General features: G+C 37.2%; 1 protein-coding gene across 2 annotated transcripts; it reads left to right on the top strand.

Annotated features, from left to right (window-relative positions):
- Positions 1-427: 427 nt before the first annotated feature.
- LOC110458018 lies at positions 428-18,531 on the top strand. 2 transcript variants are annotated; one of them, XM_021509563.1, is made up of 12 exons: positions 428-658; positions 1,165-1,341; positions 3,288-3,434; positions 3,908-4,093; positions 7,641-7,998; positions 11,027-11,567; positions 11,922-11,992; positions 12,263-12,688; positions 15,853-16,114; positions 17,116-17,306; positions 17,671-17,894; positions 18,018-18,531. In XM_021509563.1, the coding sequence occupies exons 1-12, from the start codon at positions 563-565 to the stop codon at positions 18,318-18,320; spliced, it is 2,982 nt and encodes a 993-aa protein (XP_021365238.1). In that variant the 5' UTR covers positions 428-562; the 3' UTR covers positions 18,321-18,531. The 2 variants fall into 2 exon arrangements, with proteins under 2 accessions (XP_021365238.1, XP_021365228.1); XM_021509553.1 differs by having other exon boundaries at positions 11,024-11,567.
- Positions 18,532-20,705: the final 2,174 nt, after the last annotated feature.

The following is a 20,705-nucleotide window of genomic DNA, read 5'->3' as shown; positions in this document are numbered from 1 at the left end:
ATCGATGTTGCCGTTCTTAAGGATCCTCATACACGTACCATTGCCAAAATCTGTGCATTAACCGGGGAAATAGTGGGGTTTTTTCGGTATGATTATAGGTCTATATAGCCGGCCGTGATCAATCATTCTGAAAAGAAATAAATAACTAAGCTGAGAGGAAGTTTTACAAAGATGAAATAAGCAAAAATAATAAATAGCACAGGGACCTGAGAGTTTGTTACAGCTACAGTCTATATTTAATAGGACCGTAACTAGAGTAATTTTACACGTTTCATTGGTTTCATCGAATAGAAATTACCCTGAACACCTTAGTTTAGGTCAAAATATAGGTGTAACAAATGCCAAAGTTCCCGCTGGGATATATAGCACGTAAATAATCGATGTGACGTCACAATAATCATTGCATCAAGTTATCCGTGATGTCATAATCAAACTAATATCCTAGCATCACGTATATCAACACGGGGACTTCAGCCACGTCTAGCTTTCCCTACGAATGTAAACCAGAGCGATGTGAATCACCATGAGTGTAGGTATGGGGTAGGGTTGCTGATTCTGCACAATGTCGTCGACTTTGTCAGTGGTAGAATGCAGGCCCCCAATGACACCGCGAGAAGGGTCCTACCCGCAACTCAGGAACAAGAGCAAGATAGCTAAGGTAAGCACATGTAATTTATAGCTAGGTCTCTTGAGGTAAGGAAACCAGGAAGCGGGTGAAATGGTATAGTGTACAGCACTGCTAGATTGAACAGAAGAGCTTGGCCTGTCATAGTGGTTACAATAAAAATGATAATTTAATTTCTATACTGACTCTACTATTATGCATACATATGTAAAATATGTGCATTGATTAATATTTATAAGTTGCCTTACAAATGTCAGCTGTAGGGAATTTCCCTTTAGCTCAGCGATAGAGCATCGGGACTGGAGAGCCAAGGGTCGCGAGTTCGAGCCCCAGTGACGGCACTATCTTTATCACTATTCCTCGTCCTACTATATATAAATATTAGTTATCAAGTTTCCCACCAAATTGCACAATTATCGTCGCTTTGGTGTTTGCTATTATCATAAACCAGAGTAATACTATTTTTAGAAGATACAAAGTTAATGTAAGAAGTAACTGTCGATCATATTGAGTCTGAAAGCCATTTTTCCATCGTATAGGGATGTCACCTGTCATCTGTCACACGACTGTCGGTCAATAACTCCAACCACTCGTTCGACCCTAATGTGTGTCCAGTTCAGGGATCGTCTTTCCCTGGAGGGTTCCACACTCAGAAGTACACGGCACCGCAGAACTCGCCAAGGAACAGACCCAGCACCCCTAGGAGTACTTTCAAGGTTTGTTAAAAAATACAATTACAACTGTAGCATGGTAATTTCCATTGGGGAGATTGCATATGAAAATTTCACCGGATCTGGATCTATTTATCTTTATATGTACATGTATGTGTGAATTAATCAAAGACCCCCAATTCTGAGTATGATCCCTGTGAACTAGGCGCACCCCACCCAATAATATCACATCTCTCTGTTACTCTGGAATCTCCCTAAGTACGTTCTCTTTCCCTTCATGCGACACAGTAATTCTACCGGGGTAAGTCTACCTTCTATGATAGAATATACATGTATTTCTCCGCGAAACGAAAGATTTCCAATGTTATTCACTTTCCCTATGCACCATGTGTCCTCTTTGAAACACGAGCACTCCTCCTGCACCCCAACCGGAGATAATTACATTTGTGTAGAGCCCTCCCCGTAAAATAATAGTCTTTCCTGAAGATTCGAATTCCCACCCGCCCCCAATAAACAACTTTGAGGAATCCTCCCATACTAAGCTTATCGTGACGTGTACCAGGTAAGCAGCCAGTCTCTCCTTGTAACACTAACAGAAGTCCCCCAAAGGAAATCAAAGGAAATCACTCCTCCCAGTGAACTAGGGGTTTCCTCGACATATATCGCCCATCTCTGTGAATAATAAAATCTATTACCTGTAACTGAGCGAGATCGGTTTATCTCAGTCGAGGGTTACAGAATCTTAGCCTGAGACTGAGATAACCCGATCTTGCTCAATTACAGGTAAATGATTTTTTTCTCTCGCACTATTTAGTTCGAAAAAACTATACAAATTTGGTAAAAACTACAAGTATCCCGCCTTGGGCCTCAAATGATATGACCTCTTCATTACTCAGGCTACATTTGAATGCTTCCGCGTGAAAACATAGTCCGTCCTTACATAGATTACAACGTGTTTCACAGTGTAGATTATATTTTATCTACAACATCAAATATTTAACAACATCAAAACTATACATATAACAACAAAACAGAACATTTATGATGCAAATTGTCAATTTCAAGCAGTTAAATACATCGCAGTGTAAAAATTCCGCGAAATGTCACGTAAAGGTACAAGACAGATCGGACGATATAGAAAAATCTAGCACGGGGTATGATGTGGGATATTTCTGTCTGAGGTGCGAGAATTAAGTGTCCTTCCAAGGAAAGTCTCCATCTCTGTGAAATAGAAGCATCCCCGTGAACTAGAAGTCCTCCCAAACTATGTTTCCGACCAAGTTTAACAGGAGTACATGTAATTCAAAAGTAAGTTTCCACTTAAGAAAAACGACCTCTCCCATGGTGGTTAATTCACTCTTAGGTAAAACATCCTCGTCTCTCCAAGAAACAATAGGCCATCTGAGGCCGTGTACCAAGAGGCTTCCTATAGAAAGTCAATATCTAAATGCAACAGGGCTCCTGTGTAAGTCCTGTGTAAGTAGCTTGAGAAAATGAGTCTTCCGGAGGTTAGTATTCTTCATCGTGAAATGGGGGCCTTCCGAAAAAGGTCACACTCTCCATTAACTAGAAGTCGACCCAAAGTACATCACCTATCCCTGTGAACAAGGAGTCCTTCTGGAGTAAGTCCCATCCCCCTACACCCAAACCCAACCCCCGCCATCCCTCCTCCATTCTGAACCAGCTAAAGTCCTCGCAACGTACAAGTCTCCTTCCCATGAAATTGAATTCCTCTCAAGGTAAGTCTTTTTTTCAATGAACAGAGGTCATTCCGTGGTAATATACACTCCACGTGATCCATGAATCAGGAGTACCCGAAAGTGAAGTCTTTTTCCATCAATGTATTCAAATCTGATTTAAAAACTATATCCACTACAAAATACGATAAACAGTAGAAACACTAAGAATGTTCAAATCTTAATAGAGACATATTGTTACAAATACACATATTCAATAATATATATATACCAATCACGTTTGTCCCTGCCCAGGAGGATCAGAGCATCTCTGCGACACCCGACGGCCCTCCCAAGGATGATCGACCCCTCAGTGTCGTGGGAGGGAGATTCAGTTCTCTCTCTGGAACGACGTCGCGTGCTATATCCAGAGTGTCGTCCAATGTCCCCCCAGGTCGCACGGTAAGTGTCACTGCCCTGGAATAAAAAAGACACGTACTAGTTTGTAGTTACTAGCAATGTTTTATTCGAAGTTTATGTTTATGGACAGTGGAGCACGCTTTCTACATTGTTGCTGTTCTGAACGGTTGACTGATTGGTTGATTGATGGATTGGGTGTTTTAAAAATGTACGTCCGCTTCACTACCGAGTAGTTTAGTTATCCAGCCAACGATTCTATGTCATGTTTCCATACATAATATATTATATGGTAAAGGTTTACTCTCTCAGTATATAGGATCTCAAAACGATGTTAAATGGCCGATTGTATCCAACTTGGTATCATATCATCTTGACAACAGTTTGTAATTTATATCATGATACATACGTGTAATGCGTTACTGTACACGTTTTATTCTCTCTCTTTTTTGTCGATTTAAAATATTCTGTATAGAATTATTGCTGAACTAAACATCTGTCGGTTGCATGTTTGTCAGGGGACAACCGCATCATTCTACAAGCCACCCAAGGATCTGTCGGAGATTGTGCTGGCGTATGATGATAGTGGGGAGGGAGAACCGAACGGACCTCCCCCGACCCCATCCGAGTGCTCCATCAGCAGCTTCAAGGTTGACGGTCTGAGGATAGGGTCGGTGTGCGAGACAAGGTGTACCCAGGTTCAGGTAATAACTCGTTTTGTAAAAGCTATCATCCAGTAGCACAATTGTGAATACACCCATTTGATTATTTAATTTTTCATTTCCTCTTTAATATTGAGGAGTACTGCATACAAGGCATGCATTAGAACAGAATCACTTGATTTTCAAATACAGATCCTAGTACATATCACTGGGAAATGGGATAGTTAATGTTAAACCACATGTTGAAAACGAAACCTCAGTAAATGTACACTACACCAACCTCGATATCCAGGGGCTGTGTTCACTTTCGCTCGCTCTCTGCACTCCTGGAATATGTCACAGCAAAATTGACGGCTTGGTGTGCGCCACCTTGTTGATGAAACAAGGAGACTAGATCGATCCTTTGATATACATCAAAAGAATCTCGCGGTCACGTAACGGTAAAAGTTGATAGGCTTTGTAGTCGGGCGCCTCTCCTTTGTAATCTTCAAAGGACAGGTATCAGCGTAGCGATTGGTCATTTTTTTACCCGAGACCAATCAAACAGCTATTTCCGTGCCTTCAATTTTGCTGTGAAAAGTGAACACAACCCATGGATATCGAGGATGACACTACACGGACAGGACCTTGAACTCACAAACTCGGCAAAATATCTAAGCCTCACCATTACATATATAAATAACTCTCATTTTGCCAACCTCATAAATAAAGCAGAAAAAACCCACACTGAAATTAAATCGCAGAAATGCACAATTAAACAGCATCAAAACAAAAGAACAAACCATCAAGACACATATGTCCGTCCGCAGCTAGAATAATGCAACACTATTTGGGACCTGTGATAGGAAACCATCAAAGACGAGCTGCTAGCTACACACAAAACAATTACAAATACACAGAAAATGTAAAAGATATAACTACTCTGAAATGGCCAACACTTCAAATCACAGACACCATTTTTCTCTCATCATGTTGTACACAATTATTATTAGAAGCATTTGAATAAGATACACTTTTGATTCCCTGTCGAAAATCACAAACATGTTCTTCTCCCATTTGGACACAAATTACCACGCTTAATCATTTTTTGCTCGAACCGTTCGTCTATGGAGCAATCTGCTAACCAACAATGCTCCGAGTTCCGGTATAACATAATGCATATCAAGTTCACACAGTTACCATACTCGCCAAAACAATCTTACAGCTTACAACAAAACGAAATACCAATGGTACATGTAAAAGATGTAAAATTCACACTGAACGTTCTTATCGTTAGTCGGCTTCTATATAATCTGCAAATAGAAAATATACACGTAACAACTATGATAAAAAAAAACCATCTGTGCAATGTCGTGCAAATCTACGACGATAATAACATAAGCGTTATAAAACATGGTGTACACTAAAAATGTAAAGAAAGTTTTGTGATAAGCATTATGTCATATATATACATTATACTTATTCTTACCGTGATAGATACCGTGTATGTCGGAATTAAGTTATTCACTATAAGGTGAGCATTTGTCGCCCACTTCGATTTCTTTTATTTTTAGTCATATGTACATTCATTATTACTACTGATAACCGTAGTGGGCCCCCTGCATAACACCAGGTTGTATTGAGTGATGGGGCCATCGGAACAAAATGACAGATAAATATGTCACAGGCGAACGTAAATAGAGTATAAATGACTGTTTTTATACTAAATATGTCATATTGATATACATGATGAAGTAAGTGTAGTGATACTTTTAATTAGAAAAACATGCAGAATTTTCACAAAGTTAAGAATATAACCAACATTGTCAACTTGCCTATATACAATTACAATGGTAGTCTATATTTTAAACTTGATTAAACACTTTCTATATAGATATTCTGTCTACAGAATCATTCTTATGTACTATCAAAACCAATAAAAAAAGTTTAGTATGCCAAATATGATCAATGCCCAATTTCACATCATCATGGCGATTTGATAATCAATATTTATTATGTTAAGTACCAATGCATTTACTGTTTTTGTATCATACCAAAGCACTTTGTTATATTACGCATGTTTTAAAGTTATAGAGTTTTTAACTCATAAAAAAAATATTCTGCCAAAGTAATCTTTCCTCTGGAGAACTAGCTAAGGTTGAGATTGTGTTATAGACAAAGATATGCATTTATGTAAAATAATAATAATAATAATATTCTTAATAGTAAAACTAATATTTACTTAATTATTATTTTATTTTGCCTATTGCCAATTCATCAAACAAGATATGAAATGAATATTACGTTATTTTTATATCTTTAACTCTAAACAAATAAAGCAAGGAAAGATATCCTTGTCTGCTCCCCATACAAATTAATATTTTAACAAATTTAATTTTTGTAACCTTGAACGAAGGTTAAGGTCACCAACGTTTACAAAGCGTATACTTATTTACATGAACAATCTACTTGCCAAACATCAAGACCTTTGGTTAGAAAGGAAAAGTGGAAAGAAAGCTATGTTTATTTTTTTCTTAAATGAAAAGTGCTATGTGACAAATTTACTGGTTGTCAATTTTGTTTAAATGATGTTGAAAGATATTATAAGTAGCCAACTTTTAGGCAAGTACGAAAAAATAGACTCGTTTTAGAACAATGTAAGTTAACTTGTCAAAAAATGGGAATTTTCTCATTAGTAATGATATTTTACAAACTTTTCTGCTAAAATCTTCAATAAAAGGAACAATTCTTTCTTGAAATAGTGTAATATTCAGTATCAAAATAACAGTTGGAATATGTTGCACACGATAATGATTTTATTTTATAGTAATTGTGTTATTTAAATGCTCTGTGAGGACTTGTCTTATCACACCTTTAACATCCACACAGGTGTAAGTTAATTAGTTCCCGTATTTGTCGTAAAGTGAATTCTCAAACTAACTGTTTCTGATTTAAGCTTCCTATATCCATATTGTTTTGTATTTATCTTGCTTTGAAATTCCAAGCGGGAGCCGACGCTTATGTTTAATCTCCATAGGCGTTGACCCTAGCTTCAGAACTGTGATCATAATCGCAAAATTCTGAAGTAAAGTCTACAGATAATTTGTTTGCGTTATTCAATGTGAACCTGTTTGCACAATGTTGGTGTAACTGTCTCCGCAAGCGCCACAGCTACACGTATGTTTAGTACTAGATACTGTGAATATATTTGACATTAAATTTAGCTCGATATCAGGTGTCGTCGCTGTGAAGAACAGTAAACAGTAGGTATTCGTGATGAGCAATAATATAGGTATATAAATGCAAGGATCATCTAGACTTATATATTTTATGTGGACTTAACACCAATAGATTTTGGCGATCCAGTTTCCAACCTGGCATAACCTTTTGCTTAATTGATTGGTACCATCGCTATGAATGTTCTAATCCAAACTTGAAAGCGAATATTGACGAGCCATCCTATTCTAACAGTGTTGAAACTACACCATGAAATGTTTACTTAAGCTTTGTATCATTAGATTCCCAAGTATTTGTGGCAAACACTACTTAAACACTCGAGTTGGAATTAAAACCAGACCTCCTACCATACCATTAAATATTACTTTTACAGAGCAGTAGAGATTTCAACCCTGGATACGTGAAACGAGTCAGCTACTGCTGTGATAAATGCGCTGACCGAATGACTTGCCACGAGTCGTTGGTGATGGACTCGAGCTCGCCCTTCTACGCCTACCAGAGGTACACAACGGCGGACAACCTGGAGCGGTGTACGTCACACTACACTCCCATCTCTGACGACATTCACAAGTTCCTCGAGTCGTCGCTGTCCTGTTCGCTGGATGATGAACAAAAACGCCAAGTCTCCAGGTTGTGGGTCAATAAAAGTCCCGAGGACCCGGTGAAGCCGTCATCCTCTCCCACAGAGGAGGAACATCTCGACAGCTGTAATGCAGCGTACTCTTCCTCATGTAAGTCATGTGTTATACAGCGGCAACAAGATGAATCCTCATGTTAGTGTCAGTTAGGTAACAACGTCACGATTCAATATTGCACATACTGTCACGGCTTATCAACAGTCATCAAAGAATATCGACTTGTTGTATTCAGTAGCGTTTCTGTTGTTGATCCGTTACTTATATCAGGAATTCGTTTGTTTACCTAACATCATGCATTCAGATGACCGTTTCCACGTTCTATATCGTATTCCAATGAGTATTCATCATGTCAGTACGCCGTCCTTATATCACTTAAGATGTCGCAAGAACATTCAATAACAAAACAAGCCAAAGACAAAATTGTCAATATGCTGTATGTATTAGTGGAGAACCTAAACACTGTTGTGTAAGACTGCACGTTGTGCCTGTTACATGATCAGTTTATACTAGATATGAATAAATGTACCCTGTTTCCCAAACAGAAATACACAAACATTCATTAATGTTCTGGTACATGATTGATACTATGTTGCACGTGAAATGTCACGTGCAACGTAGTATCAATCAAAACGAATGGAAGCAATTGTAATTTACCAAACACCAGTTTTCTTTTTCGAAAGAAAAACATACGGACTAGTTTATGAGTAGTTTACCTGACAGTAACAGAATGTAATGTACCACTGCTACAACTAGAGGGAGCTAAAGGTTTGCTCTCTGTCCATCCATATGTCAATTCGAGGAATATCTCAAATACTATGTATTCTTACTGTAACCAAATTTTGCGTGCTTGGATGGTGTAATGTTGTTTTCGCCCAAACTAGCTGAAGTTCATTAGTACGAATTAACGACGAAAGAATGTATCCACGTTCCCTGTCAATACTGTAAACAGTAAATGTTCGAGGCAGATATACAGAGATGTTTGACAGGCTAAGTATACTGGTAATGCTATCTAATGTTCCTGAAAAATGTCTTATATAAAAAGTGTAAAGATTACGAGTACATGGGTCTATTAAAGGGATATAAAATCGGTATTTTCCCCGATTATTCCTTTAACTGTTCAGATTATAGTATTGGTATACGCCTGCTGTATACATGATCGTAGTAGGTAACTTATATGGGTCCTTTTACCAGTTTACATGAATGTTGACGCTGTTGTAATTTTTTGTTCGTACGTGTTGACACTGTGCTTTCTGTCCTACTTTGGTGTATTTTGTCCTTGAGTGTGGAATCGTTGGTTATGTATTTTTGTCCATGAGTTGAAGTTGTGGTATAGTTTGTCCATGTATTGAAGCTGTGGTATATTTTGTCCATGTGTTGAATCTGTGGTATAGTTTGTCATTTGTGTTGAATCTGTGGTATAGTTTGTCCATGTGTTGAAGCTGTGGTATAATTTGTCCCTGTGTTGGAGCTGTGGTATATTTTGTCCATGTGATGAAGCTATGGTAAAGTTTGTCCATGTGTTGAATCTGTAGTATTTTTTGTCCATGTGTTGCATCTGTAGTATATTTTGTCCATGTGTTGAATCTGTTAAGTTTGTCTATGTGTTGAATCTGTAGTATATTTTGTCCATGTGTTGAATCTGTAGTATAGTTTATCTATGTGTTGAATTTGTAGTATATTTTGTCCATGTGTTGAATATGTTGTATATTTTTTCCATGTGTTGAATTTGTTGTAATCTGTCGTAAGTTTTATCCTTGACTTTTTTTGACTGGATGATTTTACACAATATACATTAGGCCAAGAAACTTCAGACAGACCCCAGTTATCCAGAGCATGTTCAGTTTCACAACGATTTAATAAAACAATATCATTTGTGATATGTAAAAAAAAAAATGACATGTTTAAGCAATGACTCATAATGGTCTTATGACAAGAAATTAGTAGCAGTTTTGTAAATGTAAATATAATTTGAAATATTTATTTTTGAAGAGAAATAAAACCGGCTCGTTCGGGTAACAATGCTTTAACGGACTTGGTACAGTGGTTTTTCCCAAAGCTAATTATCGAATAATCCTCCTGTACTTAAGACCAGCAGTTACATACCTTAACGTTAGCACTGGACAATGAGGATTATCTCATTAGTAGTTAAGAGGGTCAAAACAGGGTTTTAAAATGTTGACAATGAACGTAAGTTGGTCCTCATTCTCCCCCGTCGTATTAATTGTTACGTAAGCTACAAATGTAATGTAAATCCAGTGAGATATATACATCATATACAATTTAGGAGTCTTACAGGTGAGTGTTCATGTCTGCGATCGTTTTCATTTAGTTTCTCTATTTCCCATTATTTTCCACGCATTTATGTAAAACTTTGGATATTATCATGAAAACACATTATAAAGTGACGCAACATACCCATGTTCCTTGCCTGTAGCAGTCACACATTCAATAAATACAGCCATGCATGAGTTTGTATATGTACTCAAAGTATCTACATATATACTATTGATTGAGTTGGCTTTTTGTCGATCAGTTTATTTTATATTCCTATTGCTCACTGTATGTAAACTGTAGATCTGCCATACAAACATATCTTAGGTTGAGCGACGGGATATCCCCTCGCGGCCGGCAACCATAAATCACTTACGTAAATGTCAGAGATTTAACAATACTTTAACATTGAGAGTATACACGCCTCGGTAAATATCTTCCATAGCTTTGCTTAAAATAACATTATAAAAATCCTGTTTTCAATTGCATGGCTTGATATTGAATGTTAATAAGATCCCCAAAGTGTAGACTGGATTAATGTTGTATGCCGAGTAATGAGTTAGCTGTTCATGTTTTCTTATGGTAATCTTTGTCTCGATGGCGGTTTTTTGGAGTACACGTTTATTTTATCTGATTATCTACAGAGTCCATTATGTTAATTCAAAACCAAATCAACTATTTTGGTTCAATTTATGCATGTACTGTTACGAACAGAGTTTAAAATGTGCTTTTATCGAGGTTTAACGTTTAAACTGTTCATATCTACTTACAAAATTGTTTAATGAAATCAAAGAAACCCATCACTGAAAGAGCCACTTACAACATTTCCTAATTATTTTATTTTCAGCAGATGTGTTGGATGAGAAAGGAGAACAGGAACTCACAGTTAGTGATTTGGACAATAATAAGAAACCTCTGGTAGAGAAAAAGTATAACGATGGAGTAAGCCATGTCAATCTATCGACTCCCGAACAGACAACAGTAGATAAAGAGACTAAAGAACACATGGAGAAAACGCCAGATAGGAGCCAGACAGCAATTATAAACAATGTGCAACCGTCTGTGAAAGCGAAATGTGAAAAGGAAGAGCCTTCTTTCTGGTCCTTAGATTGGAAACCTCCGACTCAAGTAGAACCATACCAGGACGAAGAGCGGATGGGATCTCCTTGTAAAAGTATGTCTTACAATAGAGATAGTTTGCGAGAGCAGGATGTTATTGCGCTGCCATCAATCAATGTTAAAACAAAGCCCAAAAGTGTACTGTCTCGGACCACGGTCGCCGAGAGAGGGGGTTCAAAACTTACTCCCAATGAGATTAACAGTAACTCAAACACGTGTGATGACACAACACCCAACCTGCAGGACGACAAATCTCCAACAGTATTCGACAGGTCAGTGCTCACAAAGTCGTACGATTTAGCTCGATTTTAAGTAAAGATCACCAGCCTCCAAACAGACTATGTTTGTTCAAGTTTTATAAACGACCAAAGTAATTCACTTTAAACATCGTTAAGATTCAGGATATCATTCTTTACAAAGAAATGTATAAGGCGTCAGAAACTGACATGCTTCCATGAACTCTTATAGAAAAGTGCATGTAGCAGTGCAGACTGAGCACCATGTCACATAATCCTAGTTGTCCTACACATGTTAAAAACACATTATATATTTTGTCTGTAATACATAGACAATTGATAGATAAGATTGTAATGAATATTAAATACATTTTACTTGCTTTAATGCAGTGCCAAGGTCAAGCAGGTGTTACAAGAGTGTGCAGATATTATAGATGTTCCCAAGCGGCAGTTCTTACCCGGTATGTGACAATGTATTATTTAAAACATACCAAAAATGTTCTTAATCGTTCTTAATTTCAAACGTGTACATGCTTCTTGTTGGAGATGTGCATGTTGAATATGTTTGTTTACTACTTTTTTTATGAATTATTATACAAAGTCTAAGTGTTTTACAGTGACGAGTAAAATAGGTCACACTTATACTTCTACAACTTCTTGCGGATTATATACAATGTAGTACGTCACGTCCTAAATGCACTTACTAATTCATGATAGTCTCCTTGTTTTAGAGCTGAACACCGTGCCGGACAGCATCGAGTTGTGTTACACACCAATTGTTGATAAACGCTACAACAGATGGAAGCGGAGAAGGCGTAAACGGAACATAGGAGATGAGTCAGGGTACAAAACTGTCTCACCCTGTGAAAGTTCCTCTGAAGAAAATAGGGACAATAAGACCAATGATCCGCCTCTGTCGAATGTTAAACTTCGCAGGCGACGAAGACTGCCCGAGGAGGATGACTTTGGGTACCACGGATCCAATAGCAATCTACATGATCTTCACTACGATGCAAGCTGCGAGTTTATGTCGTCCGACAAAGATTTTACCTCGTATAACACGCAAACGGGTGTAACCACGAGTGGTAGCAATTCCAATGGTACTATCGAGGAACACAAGGAGAGGATACGGACTGCTTTAGAACAGAGAGCGAAAGGTAAAGCTATACCCAGTGAGGGTGCAAGGTTGTTTCCATAGTGGTCCGGGCAACACCTTTTTTTCTTTGTCCAAAATTAATCTGACCCAAATATATTTGAAGATTTTCTTCCATTTTATATTTGAATTTCTCATTAACAAGTTGAACCAATGTTTCCTATATCTTCCCCTAACCATCAATTTCAATACCTGTAGGCCTGAGGGTGTTGCCTTAACTACGCTGATTTTACTACCCTAAACAACAGGGGATAAATCCCTCTTATCAATGTTAGCAAGTGTCCAGTCAGGTCAGTGATCACCTGGTCTTTGTTTTATCTGACCCTAACTGGTTACCCATGCACTACCTGTACGTATTGACGTTCTGTCAGTAGGGAGTTCGGCTACACCTTTTGTGGGAATTAGGTAAAGTAATTATATACGGGCTGAAAGTTCACCTGTGCTTTCAAGTGTACATTATCATTAAGGGTCAGTACTGTGAAAATGATATATTGCTTTTTTTTCAAGTATCATATAATTTGCATACTGTTTACCTTTTGCTAGCAATTGAGGTACAATGTACAGCATACCTCATATTGAATTATTCAATTTATACTACACAATATTTGAATGCCAAAAATTTGTATTTTCACAATGTCTGTACACACTAAACATGGGTCTGACACGTCTCTAGATTATCCTGCATCTATGATATTGTTTGGGATGAGTTTTGGGCTGATATTTAATCATGAGTATTCAGTATAATGAATATCGATCAAAATATAGTGTTGTTCAATGTATTGATCGTTTCAATAGTGGAATGTCAGATGAAATATGAAATATATGGTTGTTGCCGAAAAATGTTATTTGAAATTACAATTCATCATTCTTTCATAAAGAAAGCAAATATGACAGGAACATGCTTATTTGGGTTAAACTAATATGAAGATACAGTACCCATTGCTATGTATATATATGTCCAAAACACGCACAAAATGAAACAGCCCCCTCTCCCCTAACAACAGCTAGGCTCGCCTCATGCTTTATTTTAGAGCTCATCGTCTCCTTGAGGCTCCGATCCAATCGATGCAACAGTCGGTCAAATATGGGTTTCGACTGTTTATCTAAAATTAGTTAAGTTTTCATTTAGCGAAAGTCAATACTTAAAAAAACGTATTCCAGTTAGGCCCATTTTAATTTTAGTCATTCTGGCCTGTATGGCATTTGTCGAAATTTAGGTGCAAATACACCATTTTGAAAATATATTCTATGCCTTTCATAAAATGATTACAAATGGACTAACATGTCAACCATTTTGAAAATATCTTCTATACCTTTCATATAATGATTACAAATGGGCTAACATGTCCTCCATTTTGAAAATATATTCTATGCCCATTTTAATTTTAGTCATTCTGGCCTGTATGGCATTTGTCGAAATTTAGGTGCAAATACACCATTTTGAAAATATATTCTATGCCTTTCACAAAATGATTACAAATGGGCTAAAATGTCCACCATTTTGAAAATACATTCTATGCCTTTCATAAAATGATTACAAATGGGCTAAAATGTCCACCATTTTGAAAATACATTCTATGCCTTTCATAAAATGATTACAAATGGACTAACATGTCAACCATTTTGAAAATATCTTCTATACCTTTCATAAAATGATTACAAATGGGCCAAAATGTCCACCATTTTGAAAATATACTCTATGCCTTTCATAAAATGATTACAAATGGGCCAACATGTCCACCATTTTGAAAATATCTTCTATACCTTTCATCAAATGATTACAAATGGGCTAACATGACCACCATTTTCAAAATATCTTCTATGCCTTTCATAAAATGATTACAAATGGACTAACGTGTCCACCATTTTGAAAATATCTTCTATGCCTTATATAAAATTATTTCAAATGGGCTAACATGTCCGCCATTTTGAAAATATCTTCTATGCCTTTCATAAAATGATTACAAATGGACTAACATGTCAACCATTTTGAAAATATCTTCTATACCTTTCATATAATGATTACAAATGGGCTAACATGTCCTCCATTTTGAAAATATATTCTATGCCTTTCACAAAATGATTACAAATGGGCTAAAATGTCCACCATTTTGAAAATATCTTCTATACCTTTCATAAAATGATTACAAATGGGCTAAAATGTCCACCATTTTGAAAATACATTCTATGCCTTTCATAAAATGATTACAAATGGACTAACATGTCCACCATTTTGAAAATATATTCTATGCCTTTCATAAAATGATTACAAATGGACTAACATGTCCACCATTTTGAAAATATCTTCTATACCTTTCATAAAATGATTACAAATGGGCTAACATGTCCACCATTTTGAAAATATCTTCTATGCCTTTTATAAAATTATTTCAAATGGGCTAACATGTCCACCATTTTGAAAATATCTTCTATGCCTTTCATAGAATGATTACAAATGGGCTAACATGTCCACCATTTTGAAAATATATTCTATGCCTTTCATTAAATAATTACAAATGGGCTAACATGTCCACATTGGAAGAACTAATCAACCTTTCCTGTCTGAATATTGGGTGACCTGCCTTGGGGCAAGTAAGGACAGGTAGTCTGGAGTAAGTTCGGCCAACGTTGATGTCAGCATAATTTTGACGTCATAAAGCATGCGACGTCAGGTTTTCCACGACAACTTCACGACTTTTCATTTGTCAGTTATTAGAGTTTTGGCGTAATAAATAACTAGACAAAATACCTCACATTTATACCAGCTGTATGCATATTAAAACGTAAATGCTCGTAAATGTTTTAGGTCCCGCGGTTCGCCGTACCCTTTGTTGTCAAGACTATCCCTGTTCAGTCGTGACACAGTTCATAATGTTCACACTTTACTCAAAACGAATTTGAAATTAGCCAATACTCTGGTAAAAATTGAAATAAGTATGATTAAGAAGTTATAAGCATCAACTCCCCTACCTCCTCTTATGTTGCATCAGTTGTTAAGACAAATGTGGGTGTCCACTGTTGACCCCCTAGCGCCATCTAGGAGTCCTCGGACAAAACAAACGCGTGGAGCGATGTAATGCACTTTTGACCTACTGTACCCATTCCAAATTGTACAGATGCAATCATACGTGTGTGGCTCATGTCCATCTTTGTTACATACATCTATAGATACGCTACAACAAGAAGTGTTCCACGGCGGATCCTACAGCGGGCGGGAGGAAGAACATGGCCTCACCCCTGATCTGGGCAATTCCCCTCTTCAGACCACCCAGATAACTATAGCCAGAAAGTCAAACACGCCCCCGCTCCCAACAGCCAAGACTGAGGAAGAAGAAAACCTCACCAAATCGACTCCCAAACTTCCATTGTTCAAGGCTAAGAAAACAACCTACGCAAGAAAGGCCATGCCATTCCAGGAAGACCCGAGCAGGTGATTTTGTTTTTTTCTTTTATACTTGTGATTCGTGTCTCGCTTGTTTACCTATGGGAAACGTCACACTTATGAACGGTTGATGTTTGACTTCCATTTAATAATGATGTTTACCATATGTATCAATGGTAAGCGTCCCTTAGGATCAGAACAGAAACAGCGTGCAGACTACGTGGAAACAAACTTTTTATAAAAGGGTTTGTTACACACACACAGATATTCCTAAGTTAAGATTAATTTGGATTTCCGCCTCTTTGGCTCTTAGTGTCACCGGTGAAACCTAAAAGGACGAAACAGTTGTAAGGTACAATTCATCTTTGACTTACTCTATCAACTACTAGCCAATTTGTATTGGTGGAGTAACGTGCGCGTGTCACCAAAACCTGGCACGTCCTTAAATGACCATAGCCGTTAATAGTGTTGAGTTCATCTGTGTTCAATGCGTTACATGTAAGTACTGTAAGCGTCTTTATAGGACAATAAAAAGAAGTGAAGCATCAACGATGACCTTCCAGTATTCCTAGTATTTTAAGAATTTTCGTCGTGTTATCCTTGTTATTATGCAAAAACAACCATTAAAATAAATCTCCTTGACTTATAGAAATTTAACAAAATCCAATTCCAATGGGATGCAATTAAAGCTGAAAAGCTTTTTCATTAGCGAAATATTGCCCGAGCTTATCAGGTAACCATCTTCTAATATTAAAACGGTATCTTCGAGGCAGCAGAAACAAACGAAATATGTTTTGTCAGTTTATAGAGATGTTCTAAATTAATAGACAGAACATTTCATATATGCATGATTGTACCTGATTATAGAAAAATTCTCTTTTCTGTATCATCTTGCAAGCTACATGATTCGAGTCAATATGATTTACCTCCATATTAATGCTTCAAGCCTGATTCACTTCCATATAGATGCTGAAAGGCGGATGTTTGTGTTTTCTCTCCTATTCTATTAAAATAAGTCATTTGAAATATTTGTTTTTCCTTCAATTCAGATTTGTTAAGCCAATAGACCGAAGTCTGGTTTACCATGCGTCTAGTGACAGCGGCGCCATTGTCAAATTAGACAATTCTAATCCATCGGGTGACTCCCATGGCCAATCGCCCTCTGGACTTTTTAGAGTCAGAATGGACAAGTCATCCAAGGAGAGACTGCTCCTATCTAGAATGGCGAGACATAAAGTCGGTGAGTTTACCAGATTAAATATATCTATATATATCGCTCAAATAAACGTGCGTACATCATGTTTTGTTTGTGATTTAATTAAAAATAAAATCAGTAAGATTCATTAGCAGATTCTCTTTCCTAAACTTACTAAAACCATTTTCTTCACTTAACCGTTAACTTTGTTACTTTGTCAATTCAATAAACGGGTTGACTGAGGTTACAGTATAGTTTACAAGAAGAATAAACCATGTCTAAAACAGCTGCAGCAGTAGAGTGTTTTTGTACGTTTCAATAGGGTAAACACTACTAAACAGTATCCCATCAACTGTAGCGGTAATTAAATGCATTTGAAGGTTAACATGGTGACACTATGTCTTTACAGTAGCCGGAAATCTAATCCCACGGAAACGGCCTGTATCGGAGGTAAAGCTGCCTTCAAGCTCGGCCACCAACAGGAACATATCAAACCTGTCCCTGAATCATCTCCTTCAGACCATCCCTAAACAAAGCACCAGCAAAAACAAGCTTGTCGAAGGCAACAACGCCGCAAAGAAACAGGACAATAGTCACAAAAAGGAACCAGGCGTACTAGCCCCAGAAGTGGTGGTATGTATTTAAATAAAATAACCCATTGCGCGCTTGTTTTGTAATATGTAATGGGATTTTGGTTATCTTTTCAGCGTATGTTATATTAACTCAAATGCATGTTTTAAACATTTATGTCCACAGGGCTTACAGAAAAGAACCGAAGATTCTACAGTAGAAACAGCGAAGAAAGAACTGAAGCGATCCCGTAAAAAGAAGTTCACATTTCCCAAGAAGCCGTTACTTGACATGATGAACAAGGCATACTTTCGAGAAATTGAACGCAAGTTGAAGAATCGTGAAATTAATAGGCTCGGGAACGTTTCGTCACTATCATTTACACCATCGTTTTCCTACTCATTGTTTGAACTTCCGGAGATATATAAGAAATACAACAAGGAGATTGAGAGTCGGGTGTCCATGGCTTGGCCAGTGTCGGAGAAATAAAAGTGACATAACTAAAGAGGACCACGTTTTTTGATGGGTGTAAACAGTGCGGTATAAACGAAATCTAACAATGCCTGGAGTGTTTACATCGAGATTATTAACGATGCTGTTTTTTTAATGAAAATGTCATGATTTTTTGCACACGGCAATGTTATCAGTGCGTTATCGTGCGCTCTTGGTAAAACAATTAAAACCATTTCTAAAATATGAAGATGTCTTGGCATATTTTTCTAGTTAGTCCCAACATGTTGCAAGTCAAAAAAACATCGATCTCAAGCGTTGAGAGAGCTGGACTTGATACGCACGATTTCTTCTATGACATTCCTGACCAGTTGCGCATCATCGCGGTTGGGCGTCAATGTTGTAACAATCCCATGTTTCCGTTTCATTCTATCCACGCCCAGCGCAAGGCTTTTCACATAAAATGTCACAACTTTTTCATCTCGATTCGATTTGCCTTATGGTTTCCACTCATTCTTTCTGTTTTTAATGGTTTACATTCTCTTGTTCTTGATGATTTCGCAATCCACAAGTTTAAGTCTGAAGAAAATCCTAGATGCATGGATGTGTCCTTCTTCATTTCTGGGTCTGTATTCATAAAACCGTTCTCATACTCCAAGTATGGATTGTGTGCTCAAGCCTAATTTCTTGTTTCAGTTAAAAATGAATAACATTTTTTTTTTAAATCGAACAACATTGAAGAGATTTAAAGCCGAATACTGTTTCAATGTTTTCATTTGACTTTTTGATTGTTAACAAGACTTTATTCATTTACAAGAAAGCTGGTTTGAGCATAGAATCCATGCTTGAGCATGAGAACGGTTACATGAACATGGGCACTGGTTTCACAGTGAGAAGCTTAGTAGTCCGAATTATTCTGACGTTTTTTCGACTTTTTTTCATATCGGTCTGTCGTCGATTATATTTCGTTTATATCGGTTAATCGACGACAGACCGATATAAAAAAAAGTCGATAAAATGTCTGAATAATTGGGACTAAGTGAGAACCTAACGTCATACCGGTATATCTAACAAGTCTGTTAAAATCTTCCTATGTTACAGTAAGTTTAAAAATATCAATTACCCTTTTCAGCAATGAGATTGGATACAAGTGGAAGTATTTATACGATTCTCCTTATATTATAGTAGGTGGTTTGAGATTAATATACCAGGAAGTGATTGTTTCGCCTTCTTTTCTCATCATCAAAATGTGAAGAAATGGATGGATCCACATGTATCTCCTTTGTGTGTAAATGTGGTATTTCCAGTTTTGTCAGCATTATTGAGATGGTCAGTTAAGGTCTGTAGTTGGCCATTCTAGATGCGTTCCGAGAAGACGTGCTCTTATAATTATCTTTCCATAAAAAGGATTTACAATTTAATGGCGCGTAATTACTGTCTGTTCCTCCCCCAACCTTAAATGTTCGTTACAATAGATTAAGCAGAATTTCCTTAACTGTCCGAACTTTCTGTTGTACACGTGTCATCCCCGACAGTTTTTAGCAGTACATAAGTATCATGATATCTACGATATCACACGAGAGATTTGTGACATCAGCCTGTCTAGCTGGGAGATTGTGCACTGCATGGAAGTTTGAGTTTGATCGGCCCAAGGAAACTCAAGTTATCGCAGGAAAACATATTTTCTATTTATAGTAACAGTGACAATGACCTTCGCCCTCCGGACCTGAAAAGCAATCCCAAGCAAGCACTTTTGGTAAGGAAGCACTGCTTGAAGTTTGAGTTTGATCGGCCCAAGGAAACTCAAGTTATCGCACGAAAACAGATTTTCTATTTATAGTAACAGTGACCTTGACCTTTGACCTTCTGACCTGAAAAGCAATCCCAAGCAAGCACTTTTGGTAAGGAAGCACTGCATGAAGTTTGAGTTTGATCGGCCCAAGGAAACTCAAGTTATCGCATGAAAACCTCTGTTCGGACGCCGCTGACGCTGCCGACATAGCAATACCTATGTGTCACCAGCTTTTTGCAGGCGACACAAAAACTGAAAGTCGTCCGACAGTTAACGTTCCAGGCAGCAGTATCGACCGATACTGACAAACGGTATTAAATGACCCTATATGTACAAAGAACTAATTCAATAAGAAAAACTCTCAACAACACATTCTTAGTACTTTCATCTCTTCAACTAGTTTCTTTAGTGAAGAATCTCTTGAAGAGATAAAAGTAATAAGAATGTTGTTGAGATATTTTGTTTAAAATTATATATAGCATTATAAAATTCTTAACATGGTGAACAGTTTAAAGATTAATCTGGTTTGTTTCACTATTTAAAATGATGACCGCAACTAAATTGCACACATGAATCTTTTACATATTTTCTCTGCTATATTTAACAAAATAAACCCGAAGACAGATATAGGT

Source organism: Mizuhopecten yessoensis, unplaced genomic scaffold, assembly GCF_002113885.1.
Source record: "Mizuhopecten yessoensis strain PY_sf001 unplaced genomic scaffold, ASM211388v2 scaffold1171, whole genome shotgun sequence".
In the NCBI taxonomy this organism is placed as follows: domain Eukaryota; kingdom Metazoa; phylum Mollusca; class Bivalvia; order Pectinida; family Pectinidae; genus Mizuhopecten; species Mizuhopecten yessoensis.
Note: the sequence above shows the minus strand (reverse complement) of the source record. Positions and strands in the feature narration are given on the sequence as shown.

Bases quoted from the DNA above. Each gene is read 5' to 3' on its own strand.
- LOC110458018 (XM_021509553.1), top strand. From the start codon at position 563: ATGTCGTCGACTTTGTCAGTGGTAGAATGCAGGCCCCCAATGACACCG. The intron at 11,993-12,262 runs GTATGTGACAAT...TCCTTGTTTTAG, and splicing joins CAAGCGGCAGTTCTTACCCG to AGCTGAACACCGTGCCGGAC. The intron at 17,895-18,017 runs GTATGTATTTAA...TTATGTCCACAG, and splicing joins TACTAGCCCCAGAAGTGGTG to GGCTTACAGAAAAGAACCGA.